This window comes from Schistocerca piceifrons, chromosome 2 (genome assembly GCF_021461385.2).
Source record: "Schistocerca piceifrons isolate TAMUIC-IGC-003096 chromosome 2, iqSchPice1.1, whole genome shotgun sequence".
NCBI lineage: Eukaryota > Metazoa > Arthropoda > Insecta > Orthoptera > Acrididae > Schistocerca > Schistocerca piceifrons.
The window spans coordinates 908,477,573-908,502,382 of NC_060139.1; the positions used below are offsets into that span (position 1 = coordinate 908,477,573).

Consider the following 24,810-nt stretch of genomic DNA (forward strand, 5'->3'; position numbering starts at 1 on the left):
CATACCAAAGTGACACCAACTTCTGATAGACGGCAACACGGAGATCACCGGAGAGAATGTGAGAATTAGCGGGCTGAGGTACGAGGATTGCAGCCTTGGCAGCAGCATCACCAGCGTCGTTTTCTGTCAGACCGACATGACCAGGAACCCACATAAACATCACAGTGTCTTCCTCAAGCATGAGCAAGTGGCAGCTTTCCTAGACCCGTTGACCTAAGGGATGGACGGTGTACAGTACGCAGAGTCTGTGAAGAGCACTAAGAGAGTCTGACCAGATGACGCAATTGAAAAGCCCGTGTCGCCGATGTACTGCATGACCCATTGAGGAGTTTAAGGGGCGGAAGTATAATGAGCCACGGTCGACAAGGCACCATTCCGGGGTTGCGTCGAGCCCTATAGAGGAAGCAGTCGCTGCTGCTCGGTCGGAGGCAACAAGACGCACACGGCCGCTCAGTCCCTAGAGCCGGACAATACGGGACGATATGCCGAGCCCATGACTGCAGCTGAACGAGAGTACCGACTTCAGTGTCATATGTGGCGTCTGTTCTCTCAGACAGTCTTTGGTAAGCAATGCCCAACATGAACGTCAAGGGTCCCAACAAATTTCCCTACGCACAACTGAAGTTCATTCTACATCCGTCGATGACGCTACATCCACTATAACATTTTGAGTCCTCCCTCCCAAGGGAGCCTTAATTCGGATAAATTCTAGTGTCCGATACCACCCGTCGGCTTTGACCAATGACGTCATACGTGAGGCAAAGATGCTGCAATTGACTATCTATGAATGGAACGGATCATACTAAAAAACAAACGAATGTAGCATGGCATAAAATAATACATTTAACGCGACTATTATTTACGCGCGAATTTTACTTAAACGAGTTGAAGATGACTGAAATAAATAATTATATTATATTATATTATCCACATGTACTGCAAAAACGATCTAAATAATGAACCGTCGAATAGCTGGAAGCTACGGTCGCAGGTTCGAATCCTGCCTCGGGCATGGATGTGTGTGATGTCCTTAGGTTAGTCAGGTTTAATTAGTTCTAAGTTCTAGGGGACTGATGACCTCAGAAGTTAAGTCCCATAGTGCTCAGAGCCAATAGCTGGAATCGGTAACTAAAAGCAATCTATGTAGGAGGTCATTTCTAGTCATAGATTCCAATATTGCTGTTTGTTGCGCAAAAATCTTATAACATATCAGAAACTTGCATAAAAATGATCTTGTTAGTGAGCTACAGAATAGTACTAGACTTTCAAAAAACGAAAATCTTTACACACATTACTGCACACGCAAAGAAATAAAACACAAAAATGATCAAACCTTGCAACCGATAACTACGAGGTGTGGCTAGAAAAAAACCGGACTGATGCTGGAAAAAACATTTATTTACAATTATTTACAATTTCATGTTATCTCCTTCAATGTACTCTCCTCCTCGGTCTCTACACCGCTCCATACGAATTTTCCACTGTTCATAGCAATGCTGCAGATCATTTTCGGTAAGTCCATACATTACTTCCGTCGCTTTTTCTTTTACTGCTTTAACAGTCTCAAATCTAGTTCCTTTCAAAGCTGACTTGACTTTAGGGAAAAGAAAAAAGTCACAGGGGGCCAAATCAGGTGAGTAGGGTGGATGATCTAAGATGGGAATGTTGTGTTTTGCCAAAAACGTCTTCACTGACAACGCACTGTGAGCTGGGGCATTGTCTTGGTGAAGGATCCATGACTTTTTTCTCCACAAGTCGTTCCGTTTTCTCCGTACTCGCTCACGTAGGGTAGCCAGGACGCTAATGTAGTAATGCTGATTCACTGTTTGTCCCTCTGGTACCCAATCAATGTGCACAATCCCTTTGATGTCAAAAAAAAACAATCATCATTGCCTTGAATTTCGATTTTGACATTCGTGCTTTTTTTTTGTCGTGGAGAACCAGGAGTTTTCCAATGCATCGATTGGCGTTTAATTTCGGGATCGTAAGTAAAAAACCACGATTCATCGCAAGTAATAACATTTTGTAAGAAGGTGGGATCACTTTCAATGTTTTCCAGGATGTCAGAACAAATCATTCTTCGGCGTTCCTTCTGTTCAATTGTGAGACACTTTGGAACCATTTTTGAACACACTTTGTTCATGTTGAAACTTTCATGAAGAATTTGCCTAACACTTTCCTTGTCAACTCCTGTTAACTCAGACACTGCTCTGATTGTTAAACGGCGATCTTGTCTAACAAGTTTACCGATTTTTTCAGTGTTTGCATCAGTTTTTGCTGACAATGGTCTGCCAGTGCGAGTGTCATCACTGGTGTCTTCGCGGCCATCTTTAAATCGTTTAAACCACTCAAACACTTGTGTTCGCGATAAACAATCATCGCCGTACACTTGTTGTAACATTACAAACGTTTCACTTGCAGATTTTCCTAGTTTGAAACAAAATTTGATGTTAACACGCTGTTCTTTCTGTACACTCAACATTTTCCGACGCACAGACAAAACGTCAACTACTTAAAACAGACGCCACGGGCAGACTGAGTGCAGGAGGCAGATGAAACTCGAGCAGTAGGAGGAGCGAGAGTCACGTGACAGGCCACGCGACTTTCAGCCTTATTGCATTCGTTTTATTGTTTCACCAGTACTAGTCCGGTTTTTTTCTAGCCACACCTCGTATACTACACGAAAGTCACACCAGCTACAGTAGCTCCAAGTAACACTCGGTAAAAACGATACACCAGGAGTGACAGTAAAAATAAGAGAACTGTAGCAGAAACATCGAAAAGGAAAACATAAAAATGGCTACATAAAAAGAAACTTACCGCATATGAACTTCAAAAGGAGTCAAAGATCGAGGCTGGCAAGAACGAAATAAGGACATAACAAGAAATAATAATGTTAGAAGGTCAATCTGGAACGGAAGAAGCAAAATCCAGAATAACTTATGAAAAAAATAATAAGAAACACAAACTGCCAGGCAAGAACGAGGTACCACCCAAATCAGTTCTTCCCTACCACCCGCCCTCAATCAGATGCAAAATTTTAAAATAATAAAAAAAATGAAACCACGAGTCAACCACATAAACCCTCCGGCAAAAACACAGCAATACCCCTCGGCCCACAATTGTAACCAGAAAATATTACAATGACAGAAAAACCTCCTTCCAGAGAAACCAAAAAAGTAGCACTCGCACAATACAGTAATATAGAAAAACGCAAGGTAAAACAAGAAAAAAGTATCAGACCCACCAACACCTAACTAACAAAATGAGGCTTGTACGTTTTGCTGACTACTTTCATAAATGCAAGAAATAAACAATAACCTTTAGGAATACTCTTCCTCCAACGGTATTCATCTTAATGGCCTTGCAACACTAAAATTCTTCTCTTTCCCCCCCCGACAACAGAGTTTACGGCCCTCGATAGTATTAGTACATGCCCCCATCTTATAATCTTTAAACTGAATATTGTGATTCACGACCAAATGATGACAACCTCTTGTACGAAGCAAACCCATCCGACATGACTACTAAACCTTCTTCCACATATTATTCTATTGAAGATGTAAATACTTTCTTTGTTCGATTTGGTACAACCCTAAATACATCAGCACAATCTACTCCAGAAACTACTACTCCAAAAACCCAAAGCCCAACAACCTCGTGCCCCATTTCGTACTTTCTCTTTCCAAAATGTGACTCATCTACTTCAACTGTAACCCCTGGATCCCCCATTGACCCCCTATACTTCATAAGTTCCCCACAGACTTCTCTATAAAACGTGAACCAGTCGACTACAGAGTAGATTAGCATGACAATTACTTCTAAATTGAGCTTCGATCTTTCGAACCACGCCCCCCTACGCATGGATCTCCATATGTTATTTTTTCTGCACCTCCACATGTGTTCGTCGGAAGTTCGTGATAACGCAACCTTCGTCAAAACCATACAATTTCCACAGACACTGCACTTGCAAAATTCAGCAATGACGCCCAATGATTGCAAAAATTTTATAGTTGAGTTACCCTCACGCATTTTCTGAAGCAGAATTTTCGCAGTAAAAACAGCTGACTCATCCATAAAGAACAGCGTGAGAAATCAAGACCTTATAAATCACGACTACTTTCATTAGCAAAAGATGCTTAAAATAAATTGCGAGATGAAAACAAAACACGCCCGGGTTCCCGGGTTCGATTCCCGGCGGGGTCAGGGATTTTCTCTGCCTCGTGATGACTGGGTGTTGTGTGATGTCCTTAGGTTAGTTAGGTTTAAGTGGTTCTAAGTTTTAGGAGACTGATGACCATAGATGTTAAGTCCCATAGTGCTCAGAGCCATTTTTGAAAACAAATAGAATTTGTAATGTACGTGCGTAACGAGGAAATCCAGAGAAATCATTTAACGTTCATCGACAGTAATCTGCGGCACAAACAAAATAACATCACATACTACGTCATTGGTCAAAGCCGACGGGTGGTATCATACACTAGAACAGGCTCATCCAAGAATTGCGCCCCGCGGGCGCAAGACAGTGTAGTTCAGCGCCCCGTCCGCGACCGTGTGTCGCTAGTATCGCCATAGGAGCGAGAGAGACAGCTGCGGAGCGAGTGAGACCGCACACCAATGCTCTGCGCTGGACTGTCCCGCGGTCAGATCTAACGTAAACAAAATATTATACAGGGTGATTCAAAAAGAATACCACAACTTTAGGAATTTAAAACTCTGCAACGACAAAAGGCAGAGCTAAGCACTATCTGTCGGCGAATTAAGGGAGCTATAAAGTTTCATTTAGTTGTACATTTGTTCGCTTGAGGCGCTGTTGACTAGGCGTCAGCGTCAGTTGATGCTAAGATGGCGACCGCTCAACAGAAAGCTTTTTGTGTTATTGAGTACGGCAGAAGTGAATCGACGACAGTTGTTCAGCGTGCATTTCGAACGAAGTATAGTGTTAAACCTCCTGATAGGTGGTGTATTAAACGTTGGTATAAACAGTTTACAGAGAATGGGTGTTTGTGCAAAGGGAAAAGTTCTGGACGGCCGAGAACGAGTGATGAAAATGTAGCACTACAGTATCTGGGGAGGTTAGAGAATTGGCTGTTCCCTCAGCTCGAACAAGAAGCACAACAATTCATATTTCAGCAGGATGGAGCGCCACCACATTGGCACTTATCTGTCCGTAACTACCTGAACGTCAACTACCCGAGGCGATGGATCGGCCGCTAGGCAGCCCGTGACGGAGCACTTCATCACTGGCCTCCAAGAAGCCCTGATCTTACCCCCTGCGATTTTTTCTTATGGGGGTATGTTAAGGATATGGTGTTTCGGCCACCTCTCCCAGCCACCATTGATGATTTGAAACGAGAAATAACAGCAGCTATCCAAACTGTTACGCCTGATATGCTACAGAGAGTGTGGAACGAGTTGGAGTATCGAGTTGATACTGCTCGTGTGTCTGGAGGGGGCCATATTGAACATCTCTGAACTTGTTTTTGAGTGAAAAAAAAAAACCTTTTACATACTCTTTGTAATGATGTATAAGAGAAGGTTATATTATGTTTCTTTCATTAAATACACATTTTTAAAGTTGTGGTATTCTTTTTGAATCACCCTGTACTTTAGAAATAATTTTACGTAAGGGATATAGAGTATCATTCTTACTGTTAGTAGTTACAAGTAAGTATTTTTTATTATACTTCATGCTACAATTTTTTGTATCCGTTTTCAGAGTTTAGAAATCGGATCCTTAGTTTTCTGTTTTGTACGTATTAATTTTATCTGACCAAGTTTGAAAACTTATTAAAATAGAATTAAGGTTATAAAGCTAGTTAATTCTTACAGTCAGCATTGTTAAAGAAGACAATTAACATTTTACACGTTTTTCTTTTTCGAGGAAACGATTTTGTCTAGGCTTGGTACAATATTCCGTGAGACTGCTAACCTCAAAGAATTGGTCACATTTTTATCGCCAAGGAATGAACGGTTCTTAGTTTTAGCAAGCTTTAAAAGAGAGAAAAAGCGCTCACAAATATACGTGGAACCAAACATTGAGAGAACTTTGGCCGCGTGCTTGTGCAAAAGAGGATATTTCTCTCGTGGAAGAAAGCTGTAAAAGTCATCCAAAGTTTTACACATAAGAAAGCGGTTCTTCAGGCGGATATGGCACTGTAGGTCAATCAGCTCTAGTTGAAGCGCTTGTGAGACGTCCTCTGCCCGAAGGGAAAAAGGACGAACAAATATATCTATCGGCTGGCGCTCGGGCGGTCCGCACGGCCAGCTAAGCGGCACGGCTCGGCCTCTGCAGCAACACACGAATTCGCCCGGGGCGCTGACCGCGGGCGATCGCCGGCGCTAGCGCCCCAGGGGCACAGTTTGGACGAGCCTGCACTAGCATTAACCCCTGATTCAGTCATAACTGTTGCTTGTTACCTGAAAGGGTAGTAATTTATATAATAAGCATAGTCGATATACTGGATCCAATGCTTTTTATAAGTCAGGAAATACTGCCTTATCGATTATTTTCAGGGGGTCACGTGAGAAAAGCGCGAGTTGAAATCTATGTGCAGACTGTGGATTGCCGAATGGCAATAAGCGAAGGTGGGCTGATGGCAGTGCCGCCGGCCTACCTTGATTCTGTCGACCCTCCTTGCGAGTCCGACCACCTTGAGCCCCTTCCTGAGCAGCGCCTGCACGACGGCGGCTCCTATGCCGGAGCTGGCGCCCGTCACCAGTGCGACGCGGCCCGCGTACGTCTCCATGGCAGTGCCGGCTGCTTTCCGCAGAGCCACAAACTGAGCGTCCAGACTCCAGGTCGCCCACAGCGCACTGTGGCTCCCGTAAAGCGCTACGCGTGGAGTATCTGTGCCAATGACGCCGCCTAACCCACCGTGTGTACCTGCTTTCCGTTCGCCGCCCAGTGAAACGAAGCCGTCAGCGTCTCGGCTGATTAGGCGCGCCTCCGTGTGGAACGGTGTCCTTCTTACCTCGTCTGTGTGAGTTGGGTTGCGCAGCCACTGACAAATAATAGCTGGAACGTAATGATTTCCGAGGAAACGGACCAGTCCGTGCTCGACAAATGAAAAGAGCTGTGTAGTTGCCTTTGAAAATGGCAGTTGCCTGAAAAAAAAACGTTTTAGAAAGAATGGATCATGTCCAGGGCAGATTCCCACTAATAATGTATCTAAAAATTTCGTAATCACTTTTGTTTACTTCAGGAAAATGGTTCAAATGGCTCTGAGCACTATGCGACTTAACTTCTGAGGTCGTCAGTCGCCTAGAACTTAAGAACCAATTAAACCTAACTAAGCTAAGGACATCACACACATCCATGCCCGAGGCAAGATTCGAACCTGCGACCGTAGCGGTCGCTCGGTTCCAGACTGTAGCGCCTAGAACCGCACAGCCACTCCGGCTGGCTTACTTCAGGAAAGCTGGGTCAACTAAAGAAAGGGGTAAAACCCGTCGGCTTTGACCAATGACGTCATAGTTTACTCATGGACATCAATGTGTTTATTTCCGAGGCATAGATAATGAACCAGTTACCTTCTGTGGCGAGATGTCATCATTGTAAATTGAGATAAATGAGAGTGTTTTTAAAAGAGAGGGCTACACAAGGCGTACGATTTTTGGCGCTTGGATTAATTTAAATCATTTGTTCCAATTCATTCGGTACTTATATGCATTCTTAGTGAGTTTTAGATATTTTGGAAGAATTTTTTAGTTCTGGACAGTTTTTGCTTTTTGATTTTAGTTTGTAGGTATAGATTTAACAGCTCAACTGAAGACTGTGATGTTGGTGCAAAAAAGAAAGGAAAAGGAAAAAGTGACAGAAGTAACGTTAGCACGGTTCAAATGGCTCTAAGCACTATGGGACTTAACATCTGAGGTCATCAGTCCCCGAGACTTAGAACCACTTACACCTAACTAACCTAAGGACATCACACACATCCAAGCCCGAGGCAGGATTCGATCCTGCGACCGTAGCAACAGCGCGGTTCTGGACTGAAGCGCCTAGAACCGCTCTGCCACAGCGGCAACGTTAGCATGGAATACCTCAGTTGACATATATGAGTTCTATCCCAAACTTCAGTTGATCTGAATAGGTTAACTGCAGTAAGGGATACAAATTTAACGTATGTCGACTTTTCCGCTTTCGCTAGCGCTAGTATCCTATTCTTCAGGCCACCTACGTAGGTCAACTGAAGTACAGAATACAAATTTACAGGTGTTTCTTCTTTCGTCTGCGCTACTACAAGCATCCCAGACTTCAGTTGACCTATATAGGTCAACTGAAGTATGGGATACGAATTTTTTTTTCGCCTTCGATACTAGTAGTATCGACTGAAAATTATCATAGCAGTACTAGCGACGGTGAAAAACCTACAACAGTAAAATTTGTATCACGTACGTCAGTTGACCTATACAGGTTAATTGAAGAATAAAATGCTAGTGCTGGTGAAGGCGAAACATTGCGACATACGTAAGATTTGTATCCTGTATTGCAGTTGACCTATACAGGTCAAATGAAGAACAGGATACTACCTTCGTAGTTCAACTGTGTTACAGGATTCCAATGTTAAGTATGCCACCTTTTTCGTCTTTGCTAGTGTTCTGTCCTACTCTTCAGTTGACCTATATAGGTCAACGGAAGTACGGAATACAAATTTTTCATATGTCGGACTTTTCACCTTCGATAGTTCTAGCATCGACTGAAAAATATCGTAGTAATATTAGTACTAGCGAAGGTGAAAAAAAGCGACAGCTGTAAAATATGTATTCCTTACTGCAGTTGGGGAACACTGCTTCACGTCTTCCATATTCATAGGAATAGATAAGTCAGGTCGACTGAAGAATACGATACTAGGACTCAAAGAAGCGAAATACTTAAATTATGTTCGAAATATGAATGTACGTGCCATATGTCTACCAATTGTTTCCACTGTCCTACATTCATTTGTTTCTTAATACTCGTCTTTTCTGTTAAATCTGTGCAATACATCATCTTTGGTAACTTCTGACGTCATTGGTCAAAACCGACGGGTTGTATTCCATTCTTCAGTCATCCCGGAAAGCCTATGACTTAGTTGACAGGATGTCACTGTTTGAAATAATCGGATACTCTAGTCTAGTAAAATCAGGGCTTTAATGAAGCAAACACTGACTGACACGAACTCTAAAGCAAAATTTCTAGAAATTTTGACACCAAAACCGGAGTGAGACAGGGAGATGGTCTCTCCTCCCTGCTCTTTAATTGTGCTCTAGAAAAAGTAACAAGATAATGCAGAATGTCAGTTGAATGAAGCCAAATCAGTGAGGGACTTGGATTATTACAAAAGAGACACCCTACAAATTGACTGTTTAGAGTTTGGGGACGATCTAGCTATTTTGTCAGATTCAACGGAAACAGTCACTAGCCAAATAGATTTGCCGAAAGATCAAGCTGAAAAAACAGGTTTTAAACCTCCTTTAAGATAACCAAATTATTACAAAAATTTAGGCTGCTCTAAACATAATGAAAACTAGATATGGAAAAATTGGGAAAACTAACAAGTTTGAATATCTAGAAGTAACTGAACGAGCAATATTGTAGAAAGAAGCTATTCAAGCAAGATTTAATAAAACGAAAGTGGCATGCCACCTCACTAACGACGAATACAATAAGAAATCAATATGCATCATTCTAAACTTACACACTACTCTACACTATTCGTCCAGAAGCACTTTATGCAGCAGAACGTTTAACTCTGAACAAAAAGGCGATGACAGAAGCACTGGAAACGACAGAAAGAAAACTACTAAGGAAAATTTTGAGACCACTTAAAGAGCAAACACGGTGCAGAAGACATGAAAATAGTGAACTTTATGAACGTATTAAAAAATTATAAATATGATTAGGAAAAGAGGAATAGCTTTCTAACGCCAAATCCAAAGGATGGATCCCAATAGACTGGCAAAAAGACTGTTCGCTTACTTTGGTAAATTAGAAATGGGTAGTATGTGGTCCAAAGAAGTTGGAATGGACATGGACGAAATCTAAATTACTCCACAAGATATTGAGGAGCGACTGCCGCTCAGAGAGAAATTACAGAACCCCACTCCGAAGTTTTACATGAAAAATTCAAGAAGAAGGCTGGAGCGACCTAAACAGAATTTGATTCAATATTACCTACGTTATCCAAGAATCTTTCCCTTTTTACCTTTTTGATCCCCTGCTGCTTTCACTATTTCATCTCGCAAAGCTCGTCTGCTACCGTATCCTTCTCCCCTGTTTTAGTCACACGTTGTTCCCTGCGAAACTCTCAATCTATTGTTCTTTCGATTTATCCACATCCTAACTCCTTAATTTTCTACCTTATTACAGTTCCATAAGTTTTAATCTACAGTTCGTAAGCAATAAACTGTGGTCAGAGCCCACGTCTGCCCCTGGAAATGTCTTACAGTTTAAAACCTGGTTTCAAAACCTCTGTGTTACCATTGCGTAATCAATCTGAAACCGTCCACTCTCTCCAGGTCCTTCTCGTCTACACAGCCTTCTTACATGGTTCACGATTATTAAACTGTTAGCTATGACTGAATCATGTTCTGTACAAGATTCTACGGGCGAGTTCCTCTTTCATTCTTTACCTTCAGTCCATATTCTCCTATCATTTTTCCTTCTCTTCCTTTTCCTACTATCGAATTCTAGTCTTCCATAACATTTAAATTTTACTCTCTCCATAAAATTAAGGGATCTGGCAGTCTGCTCTCCGACCTTTAGAATGCCAGTTTTGTTTTTACTGATGACGATTCCCCCTGAGTAGTCTCCGCCTGGAGATCCTAATAGGGGCCCATTTCACCTTCAGAGATCGTTACCCAAGATGATGCCAAATCATATAACCATACAGAAGAGCTGCGCGCCCTACGGAAAAATAACTACTGTAGCTTGTCTTCTCTTTCAGCCATTTGCAGTACCAGTATATCACCGCCACAGTGGCTAACGTTACAAGACCAGATCAGTCAATCATCCAGACTTTGACCCTAACACTACTGAAAACGCTGCTGCCCCTCTTCAGGAACCACATGTTTGTCTGGCCTCTCCACAGATACGTTTCCTTTCGTGGCTGCACCTATGGTAGTGCTAGTTATGTGGCTGAAGCTCGAAAGCCACCTGCCTGCAGCTAGGTCCGGGGGCGATGGGAGAGAAGTTCCATCCAATTATGCATACCTAATCGAACAAGATGTAAGTAGGCTGTTTAGGTTTTTATGTTGGTAACGTCACCTAGCGCTCTGTATGTAAATCACTGGCTGTGCTGTGTAAAGTCTGTGGCAGGTTGGCATTATTGGAATATTCGCTATTGTAGTGTTGGGCAGTTGGCTGTTAACAGCGCGTAGCGTTGCGCAGTTGGAGGTGAGCCGCCAGCAGTGGTGGACGTGGGGAGAGAGATGGCAGAATTTTCAGAATTTTAAGAGCGGACGATCTGGACGTGTGTCCGCCAGAAAGAGTAAATTTATAATACTGGATATCATGAACTGATATATATATTATGACTTTTGAACACTATTAAGGTAAATACATTGTTTGTTCTCTATCAAAATCTTTCATTTGCTAACTATGCCTATCAGTAGTTAGTGCCTTCAGTAGTTAGAATCTTTTATTCAGCTGGCAGTATTGGCGCACGATGTAATGCAGTAGTTTGAGCAACGAAGATTTTTGTGAGGTAAGTGATTCACGAAAGGTATAGGTTATTGTTAGTCAGGGCCATTTTTTTGTAGGGATTTTTGAAAGTCAGATTGCGTTGCGTTAAAAATATTGTGTCAGTTTAAGCACAGTCATTCATAAATTTTTCTAAGGGGACGTTTCATGGATTACAACTATAAAATCAGATTCATTACTCATTTTTAAAGTATAAAGATTTTGTTTCCATTTTTAATGTAACGCTTTCCTTTGTAAAAACTCTCATTGGTCTATCATTAACATCTTTGTAAGTCTCTCGTTACTTTATCTGTGGTTACGATGGCCAACAAACCAAAAGCTGGTTTGTGAGAAATTAAACATTACTAAGGAAGTATCTCTTTTGTTGTTATTATTCTCATGCTGTGCCAGTTACGGACAGAGAACGCAGTCCTTTTCATTTATAGTATCGACAACTTTGGATGTTACTGCATATTCTTCCAACCGTTTCCAGTTTCTGACAAGATGCTCAACTACACACTATAGAATATTTCCAGATGTTACGTATACGAAACCAGAAAAGTGTATTCACAGTGACTCCAAATATTTATTGATTATTATGATGAGGTCAATGTATATTCTTGCCTTTGCAATAATACTGCAGTAATTGTTTCCTTGTGCGTCTAAACTTGGTGAGTTTCGTCAGCGTTGTTTTCCACATTCCTGTTTTAGTTTGCACTTAATTCTCTACTTTTCCTTTGGAGTCCTAATAAGAAGTCAATTCATTACTCTTCAAGAACCTTGGTCCCTCTTCTTCTTTCTAAGTGTGGTGTCAAAGCCAGACACCACACTTGCTAGGTGGTAGCCTTTAAATCGGCCGCGGTCCGTTAGTATACGTCGGATCCGCGTGTCGCCACTGTCAGTGATTGCAGACCGAGCGCCGCCACACGGCAGGTCTAGAGAGACGTCCTAGCACTCGCCCCAGTTGTACAGCAGACTTTGCCAGAGATGGATCAATGATAAATACGCTCTCATTTGCCGAGACGATAGTTAGCATAGCCTTCAGCTACGTCATTTGCTACGACCTAGCAAGGCGCCATTACCAGTTTATATTGAGATTAAAATTCATGTATCAACAAGAGCGATGTTCTCCAAATGTGGATTAAAGTTAAGTATTCCAAGAGCTTCGTACTTTATTTATTAGACTCAACTCCTGTAACTGCTCCAGACCTCAGCCAGTCTGCGTGAGCTTAAACGCGTGCATTTCGGACTCCTCTAGCAACACGGTGTTGTCTCTTCTGCCAACACATCACTAAGTGTGTGTCCCTCTGTTTTCACTGTCGCCATTTCATTCGATCTTGTGCCTGATCATGGTACATGCCTGAGATTTCGAAATCTTCGCGCGGGGTGTCAAGCCATCGCTGCCTACGTCGTCCTAATGGCAGTTTATTATTTACTCTCACACTAAAACCAACTTTTGCTACTGGTTGTATCTGCTCTAAGAACATGCTCGTACCACCGTAGACAGCTTTCTCTCATCTAGTGTAACAATGAAACTACTCCATATAATTTACGAACTTCATCAGTTGTGGCATGATCGTGCTGTTTAAAACAGATGATCACTTGAGCATCTTTCTTCCATAACCGCAAGTGGTTGTTCTGCTTCTTTTGGTGAAGGCCTAAATTCAGCACCATACAGAGCAACTCAACAGATTACAGATGAGTATAGTCTCGACCTGAACCTGTCTGCAATCTTCTGATCACAGAGCACACCAGTCACAAAAAGCTGTTTGAGCCATTTGATGCTCAGATGGTTAGAGATTTCTGCACTGAGACTTCCATCAACATCAACTGTTGAGTCTGTAGTCAAGATGGTGAAAGAAGATCCTGGACAGCTCGCAGCATTGTTGCCAGCTTTCAGCTGAGAGACGCTAACGGCTGCAGACGAAAACAATAGCCATCTACAAAGCTGTGACAACACTGAGGCGTTGCCATAGCGACATTTACAAACTCGCGTAATGTTATTGGTTGAGATAGGTTTGCGAAGCTGCTGAGCCCAGCACACTACAACTGTCAACTAAAGGTACATGAAAGTCCTTGTTGTTGGGAAGTCAACACCACTGTATCTGACTGTATCTGAGTCATTCAGATCTGTGGTAACGAAATGGGTCTTTTTCTGGGTCGCAGACCTACTTCTACAAGGCTGTTCTTCCAGGCTTGGACTTGACAGTGCAGGTCAGTCTTATCTTCAGAAGCCAATAGCACATCATCAGATACAGTATCGTCCAGGGTGTGGTTTGCTGCAGATCTCTTGTAACCATATCTATGATTGTGATGAAGAGGAGAGAACAGATCTTTGATATACTTTTAAAGAAACAGAAAAATCGCACAATAGTATGTGGTTTTTTTGGGTCATGGTTGAGCAGTCTGGCCCATCTTACTAGTTCTTCAGATACTCAGTGCCCTCGAACGACAAGTCATATCAATTCAATAGACCCTTCAAGATCTAGGAAGGTAAAATTTTTTTCAGTAAGTAAGCACACCTTTTGTAGTGTAACGTTCTTTATTTGTTTCATGTAATTCAGTTTGTTATTGGAGATACAATGCGTAATATTTGTCTTGCGGAAATTTACTGTGTAGCGTGTTGTTGAGCAAATAGTGTGCTTAATCAGTTTTACTGTAATCCAAAGAAAAATTAAACCATTCGATCTGGAAAACCAGTATGTAATGCCTATGACGAAATCAATCCCTCTGAAGTTTTCCCAATTTCGTGAGCACCGAGTTCTATTGCCCTGTGCAATAAACTGATGGCATTCCCTATGCAAAAAACAATGAAATACATTTTTCTTAGCTCTTGAGTCGCAACGGATGTGATCTTGGTACTCTGTTCTGTCCAAAGTATGCATACAAAATATTCAATCTTGGCTCAGCGAAGTGCAATGCCGGCCTTAAAATAGCCTCATACAAATAATGTCAGTTGATTAGTTGATAAATGAATAACCTTGCAAATGTTCAGTGATAATTTGGATATTGGCACAGCACTGTGCATGCTGCCAGCATTGAAACTGTTACAATCATTAATACTTTTCTGATTCTTGCACATTAATATTTTTCTGACTCTGATTGAAAAATCATTTCCTTTAAAAAATGCTCATTGGATTTAAACAAACACAACATGGAAGAGAATGAGACACTGATAAGGCAATATGCTAAGACGGAATTCTTTAGTTCAAAAAATTGTATTCAAAATTAGTTTCTCCTTCACAAAAATCTGATATGAAACATTTTACGTTAACTTCAAAATCGGTGAACTTTTCAACTGTTCTACAATTCTCACTTACTGACGTAGTTAACAATACTTGGATAGTTACATAACAAAAGGTCTTACATCTTTTGACAAAATTGATTCAAAAATTAACTTGTCTGTATAAGGATTACAAAACACACAAAATATTACAAATCGGGTATATCTAATCAACTTATACATTAAATCTGATGGAAAACGCTTGATTCCTACATTCAAGGGACGATACTGTTAGATTTAGCACAATCCACATTGTGTTCCTGCATTCTTAAAACTAAATATACAAAATTTCATTACCTCACACAACAGTTAAATTCTCAGAGCTAGCCACTAGCTTTAAGTCTTAGATCCTACCTTTAACAGAGTGCAACAGCAAATGCTTCTGCGCTCCGTGTGCCCCTACTTACAATCGATTCTGCCACTCAGGCAACATCTTTGGTTCATTGGTGTCAAAGATACAATCTCTTCTACATATGATAACCATTACATGTCATTTTTCATGAAATATGTTAGAAAATCGGGCTCCACGTACAAGTGAATCACCCACACCACGTCAGTCTCTTTAATTGTTAATATGTATAATATAACATGCGTAGATATTGCGATGTAGCATTCCGCATTGACTGTAGTCTATGTTTGCTGGGATTTGGATAGATTTATTTTGAAAAACGGGTAGTAATACAGCAAGGAAGGCATTGGCATCGTTTTAATTCATAGCTCAAGCTAAATAGTTGTTTCGATGCCCAGATGCCCTGCCCAGCGTCATACGCTTCAGTGGGCATTCAAACGCTTTTTGTAATTCCTTCTTTTGGACATTACGCTAGATGTATTTCATTATCACCATAGTTCTCTTTCCTTGATTGAACTGCACTTGAACAGTCTTTAACACCTAGAAGATATTTTGTTGGTCTGCTTTCTAGGAGTTTCGTTTTTCGTAACTGGCAATATTTTCTTCCCATACAAAAAACGGCCATTATTTCATAGTACTTCAACATTTCCTTCCTTGTTTTAATTTTTAGAACTTTTTAATGTGCCCCAAATCAAGTTCGAAGTTATGGTTTTGTTTTCATGGCGTCATTCTCTCTCTTGAGAAGCTGTGTCCAATAAAACACCAGTAAATCCTTATTCTTTAAGGAACAGAATTCCCGTGATTAAAACAAATCCACATAATGTTTACAGTTCGTTGAAAGTCACTGAGAGCTGACATTATCAAACACTACATGAGCGCAGATCGGGCAATTTGCGCTTCTTTTCAAGAAAAGCTAGTTTCTCACTCTTCTCAATGTTTAGTATGTCATTTCCTCTAAACTGTGCTGTACATTGATATAATTTGCCAAGTACTTTCAGTGGTATACACTGAGGTGAAAAAAATCATGGGATACCTGCTAATGCGGACATTTGGTTCACGCACTCGGCCGAGCGGCCAGTGGTGCGAAGCAACCATCTGTGGGATTAAGCCTGAACGCCTCTAAGGCCGAATCCCGTCTAGCCATTGTGGCAACGATATCGTTAAGGAGTCCCGAGGGTCGAAAGGCTCGAAAATATGTGACTTTACTAGGCGCGGTCGACCCACGTGGCGCCGTGCCGTACGGGCCCCACTCTGGCGGCGCTGTCTGGGATCTGTTCCCGGCGCCGCCATGCCCCTACCGGTCGACCATGGGTGTCGATATTTCGATGTCGGGACTCGGAATCGTCTGTAGACGACTTAGGTACCGGGCGGGGTGTTGTACTCGGTAGAGCAGTTGCCACGCTGCGATCTGTTGAGACTCAGCCCTAGCTTGGGGGATTCGTTTCCCCCCATGAACCATGGATCTTGCCGTTGGTGGGGAGGCTTGCGTGCCTCAGCGATACAGATAGCCGTACCGTAGGTGCAACCACAACGGAGGGGTATCTGTTCAGAGGCCAGACAAACGCGTGGTTCCTGAAGAGGGGCCGCAGCCTTTTCAGTAGTTGCAGGGGCAACAGTCTGGATGATTGACTGATCTGGCTTTGTAACACTAACCAAAACGACCTTGCTGTGCTGGTACTGCGAACGGCTGAAAGCAAGGGGAAACTACAGCCGTAATTTTTCCCGAGGGCATGCAGCTTTACTGTATGGTTAAATGGTGATGGCGTCCTCTTGGGTAAAATATTCCGGAGGTAAAATAGTCCCCCATTCGGATCTCCGGGCGGGGACTACTCAAGGGGACGTCGTTATCAGGAGAAAGAAAACTGGCGTTCTACGGATCGGAGCGTGGAATGTCAGATCCCTTAATCGGGCAGGTCGGTTAGAAAATTTAAAAAGGGAAATGGATAGGTTAAAGTTAGATATAGTGGGAATTAGTGAAGTTCGGTGGTAGGACGAACAAGACTTTTGGTCAGGCGAATACAGGGCTATAAATACAAAGTCAAATAGGGGTAAAGCAGGAGTAGGTTTAATAATGAATAAAAAAATAGGAATGCGGGTAAGCTACTACAAACAGCATTGTGAACGCATTATTGTGGCCAAGATAGACACGAAGCCCACGCCTACTACAGTAGTACAAGTTTATATGCCAACTAGCTCTGCAGATGACAAAGAAATTGAAGAAATGTATGATGAAATAAAAGAAATTATTCAGATAGTGAAGGGAAACGAAAATTTAATAGTCATGGGTGACTGGAATTCGGTAGTAGGAAAAGGGAGAGAAGGAAACGTAGTAGGTGAATATGGATTGGGGGTAAGAAATGAAAGAGGAAGCCGCCTGCTGGAATTTTGCACAGAGCACAACTTAATCATAGCTAACACTTGGTTCAAGAATCATGAAAGAAGGTTGTATACATGGAAGAACCCTGGAGATACTAAAATGTTTCAGATAGATTATATAATGGTAAGACAGAGATTTAGGAACTAGGTTTTAAATTGTAAGACATTTCCAGGTGCAGATGTGGACTCTGACCACAATCTTTTGGCTATGAACTGTAGATTAAAACTGAAGAAACTGCAAAAAGGTGGGAATTTAAGGAGATGGGAACTGGATAAATTAAAAGAACTAGAGGTTGTACAGAGTTTCAGGGAGAGCATAAGGGAACAATTGACAGGAATGGGGGAAAGAAATACAGTAGAAGAAGAATGGGTAGCTTTGAGGGATGAAGTAGTGAAGGCAGCAGACGATCAAGTTGGTAAAAAGACGAGGGCTAGTAAAAATCCTTGGGTAACAGAAGAAATATTGAATTTAATTGATGAAAGGAGAAAATATAAAAAAGCAGTAAATGAAGCAGGCAAAAAGGAATACAAACGTCTCAAAAATGAGATCGACAGGAAGTGCAAAATGGCTAAGCAGGGATGGCTAGAGGATAAATGTAAGGATGTAGAGGCTTATCTCACTAGGGGTAAGACAGATACTGCCTACAGGAAAATTAAAGAGACCTTTGAAGATAAGAGAACCACTTGTATGAATATCAAGAGCTCAGGTGGAAACCCAGTTCTAAACAAAGAAGGGAAAGCAGAAAGGTGGAAGGAGTATATAGAGGGTCTATCCAAGGGCGATGTACTTGAGGACAATATTATGGAAATGGAAGAGGATGTAGATGAAGATGAAATGGGAGATATGATACTGCGTGAAGAGTTTGACAGAGCACTGAAAGACCTGAGTCGAAACAAGGCCCCGGGAGTGGACAACATTCCATTAGAACTGCTGACGGCCTTGGGAGAGCCAGTCCTGACAAAACTCTACCATCTGGTGAGCAAGATGTATGAGACAGGCGAAATACCCTCAGTCTTCAAGAAGAATATAATAATTCCAATCCCAAAGAAAGCAGGTGTTGACAGATGTGAAAATTACCGAACTATCAGTTTAATAAGTCACGGCTGCAAAATACTAACGAGAATTCTTTACAGACGAATGGAAAAACTAGTAGAAGCCGACCGTGGGGAAGATCAGTTTGGATTCCGTAGAAATGCTGGAACACGTGAGGCAATACTGACCCTACGGCTTAGCTTAGAAGCTAGATTAAGGAAAGGCAAACCTACGTTTCTAGCATTTGTAGACTTAGAGAAAGCTTTTGACAATATTGACTGGAATAGTCTCTTTCAAATTCTGAAGGTAGCAGGGGTAAAATACAGGGAGCGAAAGGCTATTTACAATTTGTACAGAAACCAGATGGCAGTTATAAGAGTCGAGGGGCATGAAAGGGAAGCAGTGGTTGGGAAGGGAGTGATACAGGGTTGTAGCCTATCCCCGATGTTATTCAATCTGTATATTGAGCAAGCAGTGAAGAAAACAAAAGAAAAGTTCGGAGTAGGTATTAAAATCCATGGAGAAGAAATAAAAACTTTTAGGTTCGCCGATGACATTGTAATTCTGTCAGAGACAGCAAAGGACTTGAAAGAGCAGTTGAACGGAATGGATAGTGTCTTGAAGATGAACATCAACAAAAGCAAAACGAAGATAATGGAATGTAGTCGAATTAAGTCGGGTGATGTTGAGGGTATTAGATTAGTAAATGAGACACTTAAAGTAGTGAAGGAGTTTTGCTACTTGGGGAGCAACATAACTGATGATGGTCGTATTAGAGAGGATATAAAATGTGGACTGGCAATGGGTAGGAAAGCGTTTCTGAAGAAGAGAAATTTGTTAACATCGAGTATAGATTTAAGTGTCAGGAAGTCGTTTCTGAAAGTATTTGTATGGAGTGTAGCCATGTATGGAAGTGAAACATGGACGATAAATAGTTTAGACAAGAAGAGAATAGAAGTTTTCAACGAGCGAGGTGGCGCAGTGGTTAGCACACTGGACTCGCATTCGGGAGGACGACGGTTCAATCCCGTCTCCAGCCATCCTGATTTAGGTTTTCCGTGATTTCCCTAAATCGTTTCAGGCAAATGCCGGGATGGTTCCTTTGAAAGGGCACGGCCGGTTTCCCTCCCAATCCTTCCCTAACCCGAGCTTGCGCTCCGTCTCTAATGACCTCGTTGTCGACGGGACGTTAAACACTAACCACCACCAATAGAAGTTTTCGAAATGTGGTGCTACAGAAGAATGCTGAAGATTAGATGGGTAGATCACATAAGTAATGAGGAGGTGTTAAATAGGTTTGGGGAGAAGGGAAGTTTGTGGCACAACTTGACTACAAGAAGGGATCGGTTGGTAGGACATGTTCTGAGACATCAAGGGATCACAAATTTAGTATTGGAGGGCAGCGTGGAGGGCAAAAATCGTAGAGGGAGACCAAGAGATGAGTACACCAAGCAGATTCAGAAGGATGTAGGTTGCAGTAGGTACTGGGAGATGAAGAAGCTTGCGCAGGATAGAGTAGCATGGAGAGCTGCATCAAACCAGTCTCAGGACTGAAGACCGCAACAACAACAACAACCTGCTAATACCGTGTCTGACGACCTTTTCCCCGGCATGGTGCAGCAAGTTGAGTTGGCATGGACTCAACAAGTCGTTGGAAGCCCCTGCAGAAATACTGACAAGGGGAAGGCCTCAGACACGGCCAACCGATTCGGCTCAAATTTGGCAGGTCACTTGTGTACAACCTAAAACGAAGGAATCTATGATATTTTGGGTCAACATCCCCGCGTTTTTGAGAAAATCCCCCCTAAAGGTTATGACGAGCAATCGACTCAAAATTGGCGGGATCGATAGATAATTGTAAATAGAGCATTTTTCATCATCAGGTACAGTGTCCGAAAACGCATACTTTTCCAGCAATCGAGGAATGAATCTTTTACAACTGCCGCTTCTGTACCCACATGGTAAACGCTCGTCGCCGACAGCACCGACAGCGCAACGGTCCTGGTAAGCCGGCACGGTAGCTCAGCGTGTTCGGGCAGAAGGCTTGGTTGGCCTCTGTAATAAAAAAAAAAAAACTGAGTGAAAGGATCATCAACGAACTGAAACGTGTGTCTTTCGACGTCCGCCCAGAGCAGATACAACGAACGAAAACGAATGAAATGAGATTAAAAAAAATAGAAAATAGCGCAACGGCCAAGGTAACTGGCAGGGAATTGAAAAACCCAGATTAGAATCTCGAAGAAACCTAGCGGATGTTATTCTTTTCGTTTGCATTTTTTCATAACTCAATTGGTAGAGATAACAGGGTTAACAAGGTAAGTAAATCAATAAGGAATGATAATAATAAGGTAGGCAAACTAATTTCCCAAACGCCGCGAGCTAGTAAAGTATTAAACTTTTAAGCCTTCTTACATGAAAACAACTCCGAGTAAGAGTGCTGCGAATTCCTCACGGGTGATCACAGATAGACAACCGCGCGACGTTTGTTTACAGCGAGGCACGGGACAGAATGCACGCGGGGAGAGTTAAGTTGTCCCGGTTGGCTCTTCGTCACATCATAAAAAATGGCTCTGAGCACTATGGGACTTAACTAACATCTGTGGTCAAACTAACCTAAGGACATCACACACATCCATGCCCGAGGCAGGATTCGAACCTGCGACGTAGCAGTCGCGCGGTTCCGGACTGCACGCCTAGAACCGCTAGACCACCGCGGCCGGCCGTCACAGCATAGTTGCGGACCTGGAAGAGTGAAGGTGTCCAGCACGAGCCTTATAGAAGTCAATAGAAAGAGTAGTTTTCCGTCATTAGACTGCTGCGAACCTCGCGGATACATGTAGCGATTTTTTCATCGTTAATGCGCCGAATGAAATAAGTTTTGTGAATGAATACAGTGTTCTTCCGCAAGTAACATATGACGAGTACTATATGTAGTTTGTAGTAATTAGCTCGCCTGTTTATGTCGTAGTAACTAGTTATTGTTTGTTGTGTCCTATCTTTCATAAGCATAATCTGAATAATGGAGGGTGTACACCCTTCGACTAGCGCTGTAATATATAGTTGGGAGCCTGTCACAGACGATGGCAAGCGGGAAGTTACCGACGCTGTGTTTTGGTTAAGTGTTGCAAGACAGATACATTATCAATGCACTACCGGAAGCAGGTAGTTCTGGTTCTCGGCGTTCCAGATTGATAGGAGTGGCTATCGTCGAGCAATTTTTGGAGCTGACGAACGAAATGACTTTTGTTGATACTGAAGTACTATACCATGAAGACGAAGCAGAAGGTGATTCAGTGGAAGGCATCCCGACTAGTGAATCGCAAAATGGTCATAACACTTCGGAAATCTCCAAGTCGCTGGGAATATGTGCTTCATCTGTTCCCGATGAGTATTACGAACCGGTTACTAAACGATTGAACTACGGCGCTATACCCCTTGAAGTAAAAGTGAAGGAACTTACAAACACTGCAAAAGAGTGGAGCAACAACAGCCCTGAAAAGGAAGGAGGAATTGAAATTGTAGGAAAGTGATATCGTTAAAGGAGGGACAAGATACGACAAATATCAGGCGATAAATAAGTGAACATACGACTGATTTGTCGAATCTCGTTGTCGTAACGATAATGTAACAACGAGAATACTTCAGGAGTGGGCTGCACGTGAAGCGCTTCAATATACGACCAACAAGGATTTTACGTTTGCTGCATCATTATCTTGGGCAAGAAATTTCAAATCGGAGTATAAAATTCGTCAACGGCACGTCACTAAATACGTCTCTCATAGGGAGGTACAAAATATAGAGGATATACAGAAAGTGACGGCTCTTTTCAGCACGCAAACGTCGTAACTTATGACCGGTTTTAATCGTGATTACGTGATCAACACCGATCAAACAGGGTGCGGGTATCGGGTGAACATTCTACGCACGTTATCGCATAAGGGAGAAAAACGAACCCTTGTCGCAGTTGGTAGTAAAAACAAACTAACACATTCGTACACGGCGCAATATGCCATCACAGCCTCTGGAAAAGTGTTGCCGAAGGTTCTCCTGTGTTTACAGGAAACGAATTTTGCATTTGGTCCTCGGGTAATGGAAGAGGTCAATCGTTTAACCGACTCGTTGAAAAATGTTTACATTACCTGCTCCAAATCCGGGAAACTGACGAATGCGATTTACGGAATATTTCTTGAGAATATTTTCAAACCATACGTTTCTGATAACAAGTTTTGTCTAATATTGGATTCCTGGAGTGGACAAATTAATACTACAATATATGACGCAATGTTTATAGATGGCGAGGGTCAGCCGACGTGCACAGTGAAAGTAATACCGCCAAACTGCACACCTGCGTGCCAGCCGTGTGATGTTTATTTCTATCGCCAGGTTAAAAACTTTATTTCCAGGCTTCAGAATTGCAGTGTGCTTCTGGAAACCCAGCGGGAATTGCACAACCGCACGGATGAAATAACTATTCACAGCGTAATCCATAACCAACTTTCAGCACCGATTTTTCAGGCAATGATATCGTATGCGTGGCACGCATCAAAATTAATTCCCGAAAAAGACATATTTTTAAATGTAAACCAAGTTTGTTTTCCGCTGACTCTTCGGAAGGAACAGTGTGGCTGTCGAAAGACTGCATTCATTAGATGTTCTTGGTGCCGTGAGTATATTTGTTTCGAATGTTTATATGACAAGTACCATCCATCTAGTTGTTCGAATAAAAGTGAGGACACGTAAAAGTGACTGGAAGAGCCATTGTAAAGTGACCTGGAGTAACATTTTAGTTGTTTACTATCTCAAGAGGTTTGAGCAATTTATTTGCATACCCTATTATTACCATTCCTTATTGGTTTACTTACCTTATTAACCCTCCTATCCCTATCAATATGAAAAAAATACAAACGAAAAGAAGAACAGCCGCTAGGTTTCTTCGAGATTCGAACCCGGATTCTCCTATTACCAGCCAGTTACAGCTTTTTTTTTTGCATTTTGTTCGTCGTTGATCGTTGTGTTTGGTCGTTGCGGACGTCACATGACATTTGTGCAAGTTCGTTGATGATCCTTTCACTCAGTTTTTTTTTATTACAGAGGCCAACCAAGCTTTCTGACCGAACACGCTGAGCTACCGTGCCGGCTTACCAGGACCGTTGCGCTGTCGGTGCTGTCGGCGACGAGCGTTTACCATGTGGGTACAGAAGCGGCAGTTGTAAAAGTTTCATTCCTCGATTTCTGGAAAAGTATGCGTTTTAGGACCCCGTACCAGATGATGAAAAATGCTCTATTTACAATTATCTATCGATCCCGCCAATTTTGAGTCGATTGCTCGTCATAACCTTTAGGGGTGATTTTCTCAAAAGCGCGGGGGTGTTGACCCAAAATATCTTAGATTCCTTCGTTTTAGGTTGTACACAAGCGACCTGCTAAATTTGAGCCCAATCGGTTGGCCGTGTCTGAGGCCTTCCCCTTGTGAGTCATGCTGCCTCTAAAGCCGTCCATAATTGCGAAATCGTTGCCGGTGCAGAATGTTGTGCACGAACTGACTTCTCGATTATGTCCTATAAGTATTCGATTGGATTCATGCCGCGCGATCTGGGTGGCCAAATCAGTCCCTCGAATTGTTCAGAATGTTCTTGAGACCAACCCACGAACAACTGTGGTACAGTGACGAGGGAACACAAAGTTTATGAATGGATTCAAATGTCTCCAGGTGGCCACACCTAACCATTTCTAGTCAATGATTGGTTCATTTGGACCAGAGGACACAGTCCATTCCGTGTAAACACAGCACACTCTATTATGGAGCTACCAGCAGCTTTTGTTGACAACTTGGGTCTATAGCTCTGTGGGGTGTGCACCACAATCGAAACCTACCGTTGACTCTTACCAGTACGGTTTTCCAGTCATCTAGGGTCCAACCGATATGGTCACGAGCCCAGGAGAGGAGCCACAAGCTGTTAGCAAAGGCATTAGCATCGGCCGGCTGCTGCCATAACCCATTAACACCAAATTTCACCGCATTATCCTAACGGATACGTTCGTCTTACGTCCCACATTTCTGCGGTTATTCCACGCAGTGTTGCTCGTCTGTTGGCACTGACAACTCT

The 24,810-nt window shown here is 42.4% G+C and overlaps 1 protein-coding gene across 1 annotated transcript in view; it reads right to left on the reverse strand.

The window, feature by feature from the left end:
* Window positions 1-7,083, reverse strand: part of LOC124777566 (farnesol dehydrogenase-like) — a 44,524-nt gene extending 37,441 nt beyond the window's left edge. Inside the window, exon 1 of the mRNA XM_047253022.1 lies at window positions 6,618-7,083. Coding sequence (XP_047108978.1) covers window positions 6,618-6,749 — 132 coding nt within the window. The 5' untranslated portion in view covers window positions 6,750-7,083. The remainder of the gene's footprint in view (window positions 1-6,617) is intronic.
* Between the last annotated feature and the right edge of the window lie 17,727 nt (window positions 7,084-24,810).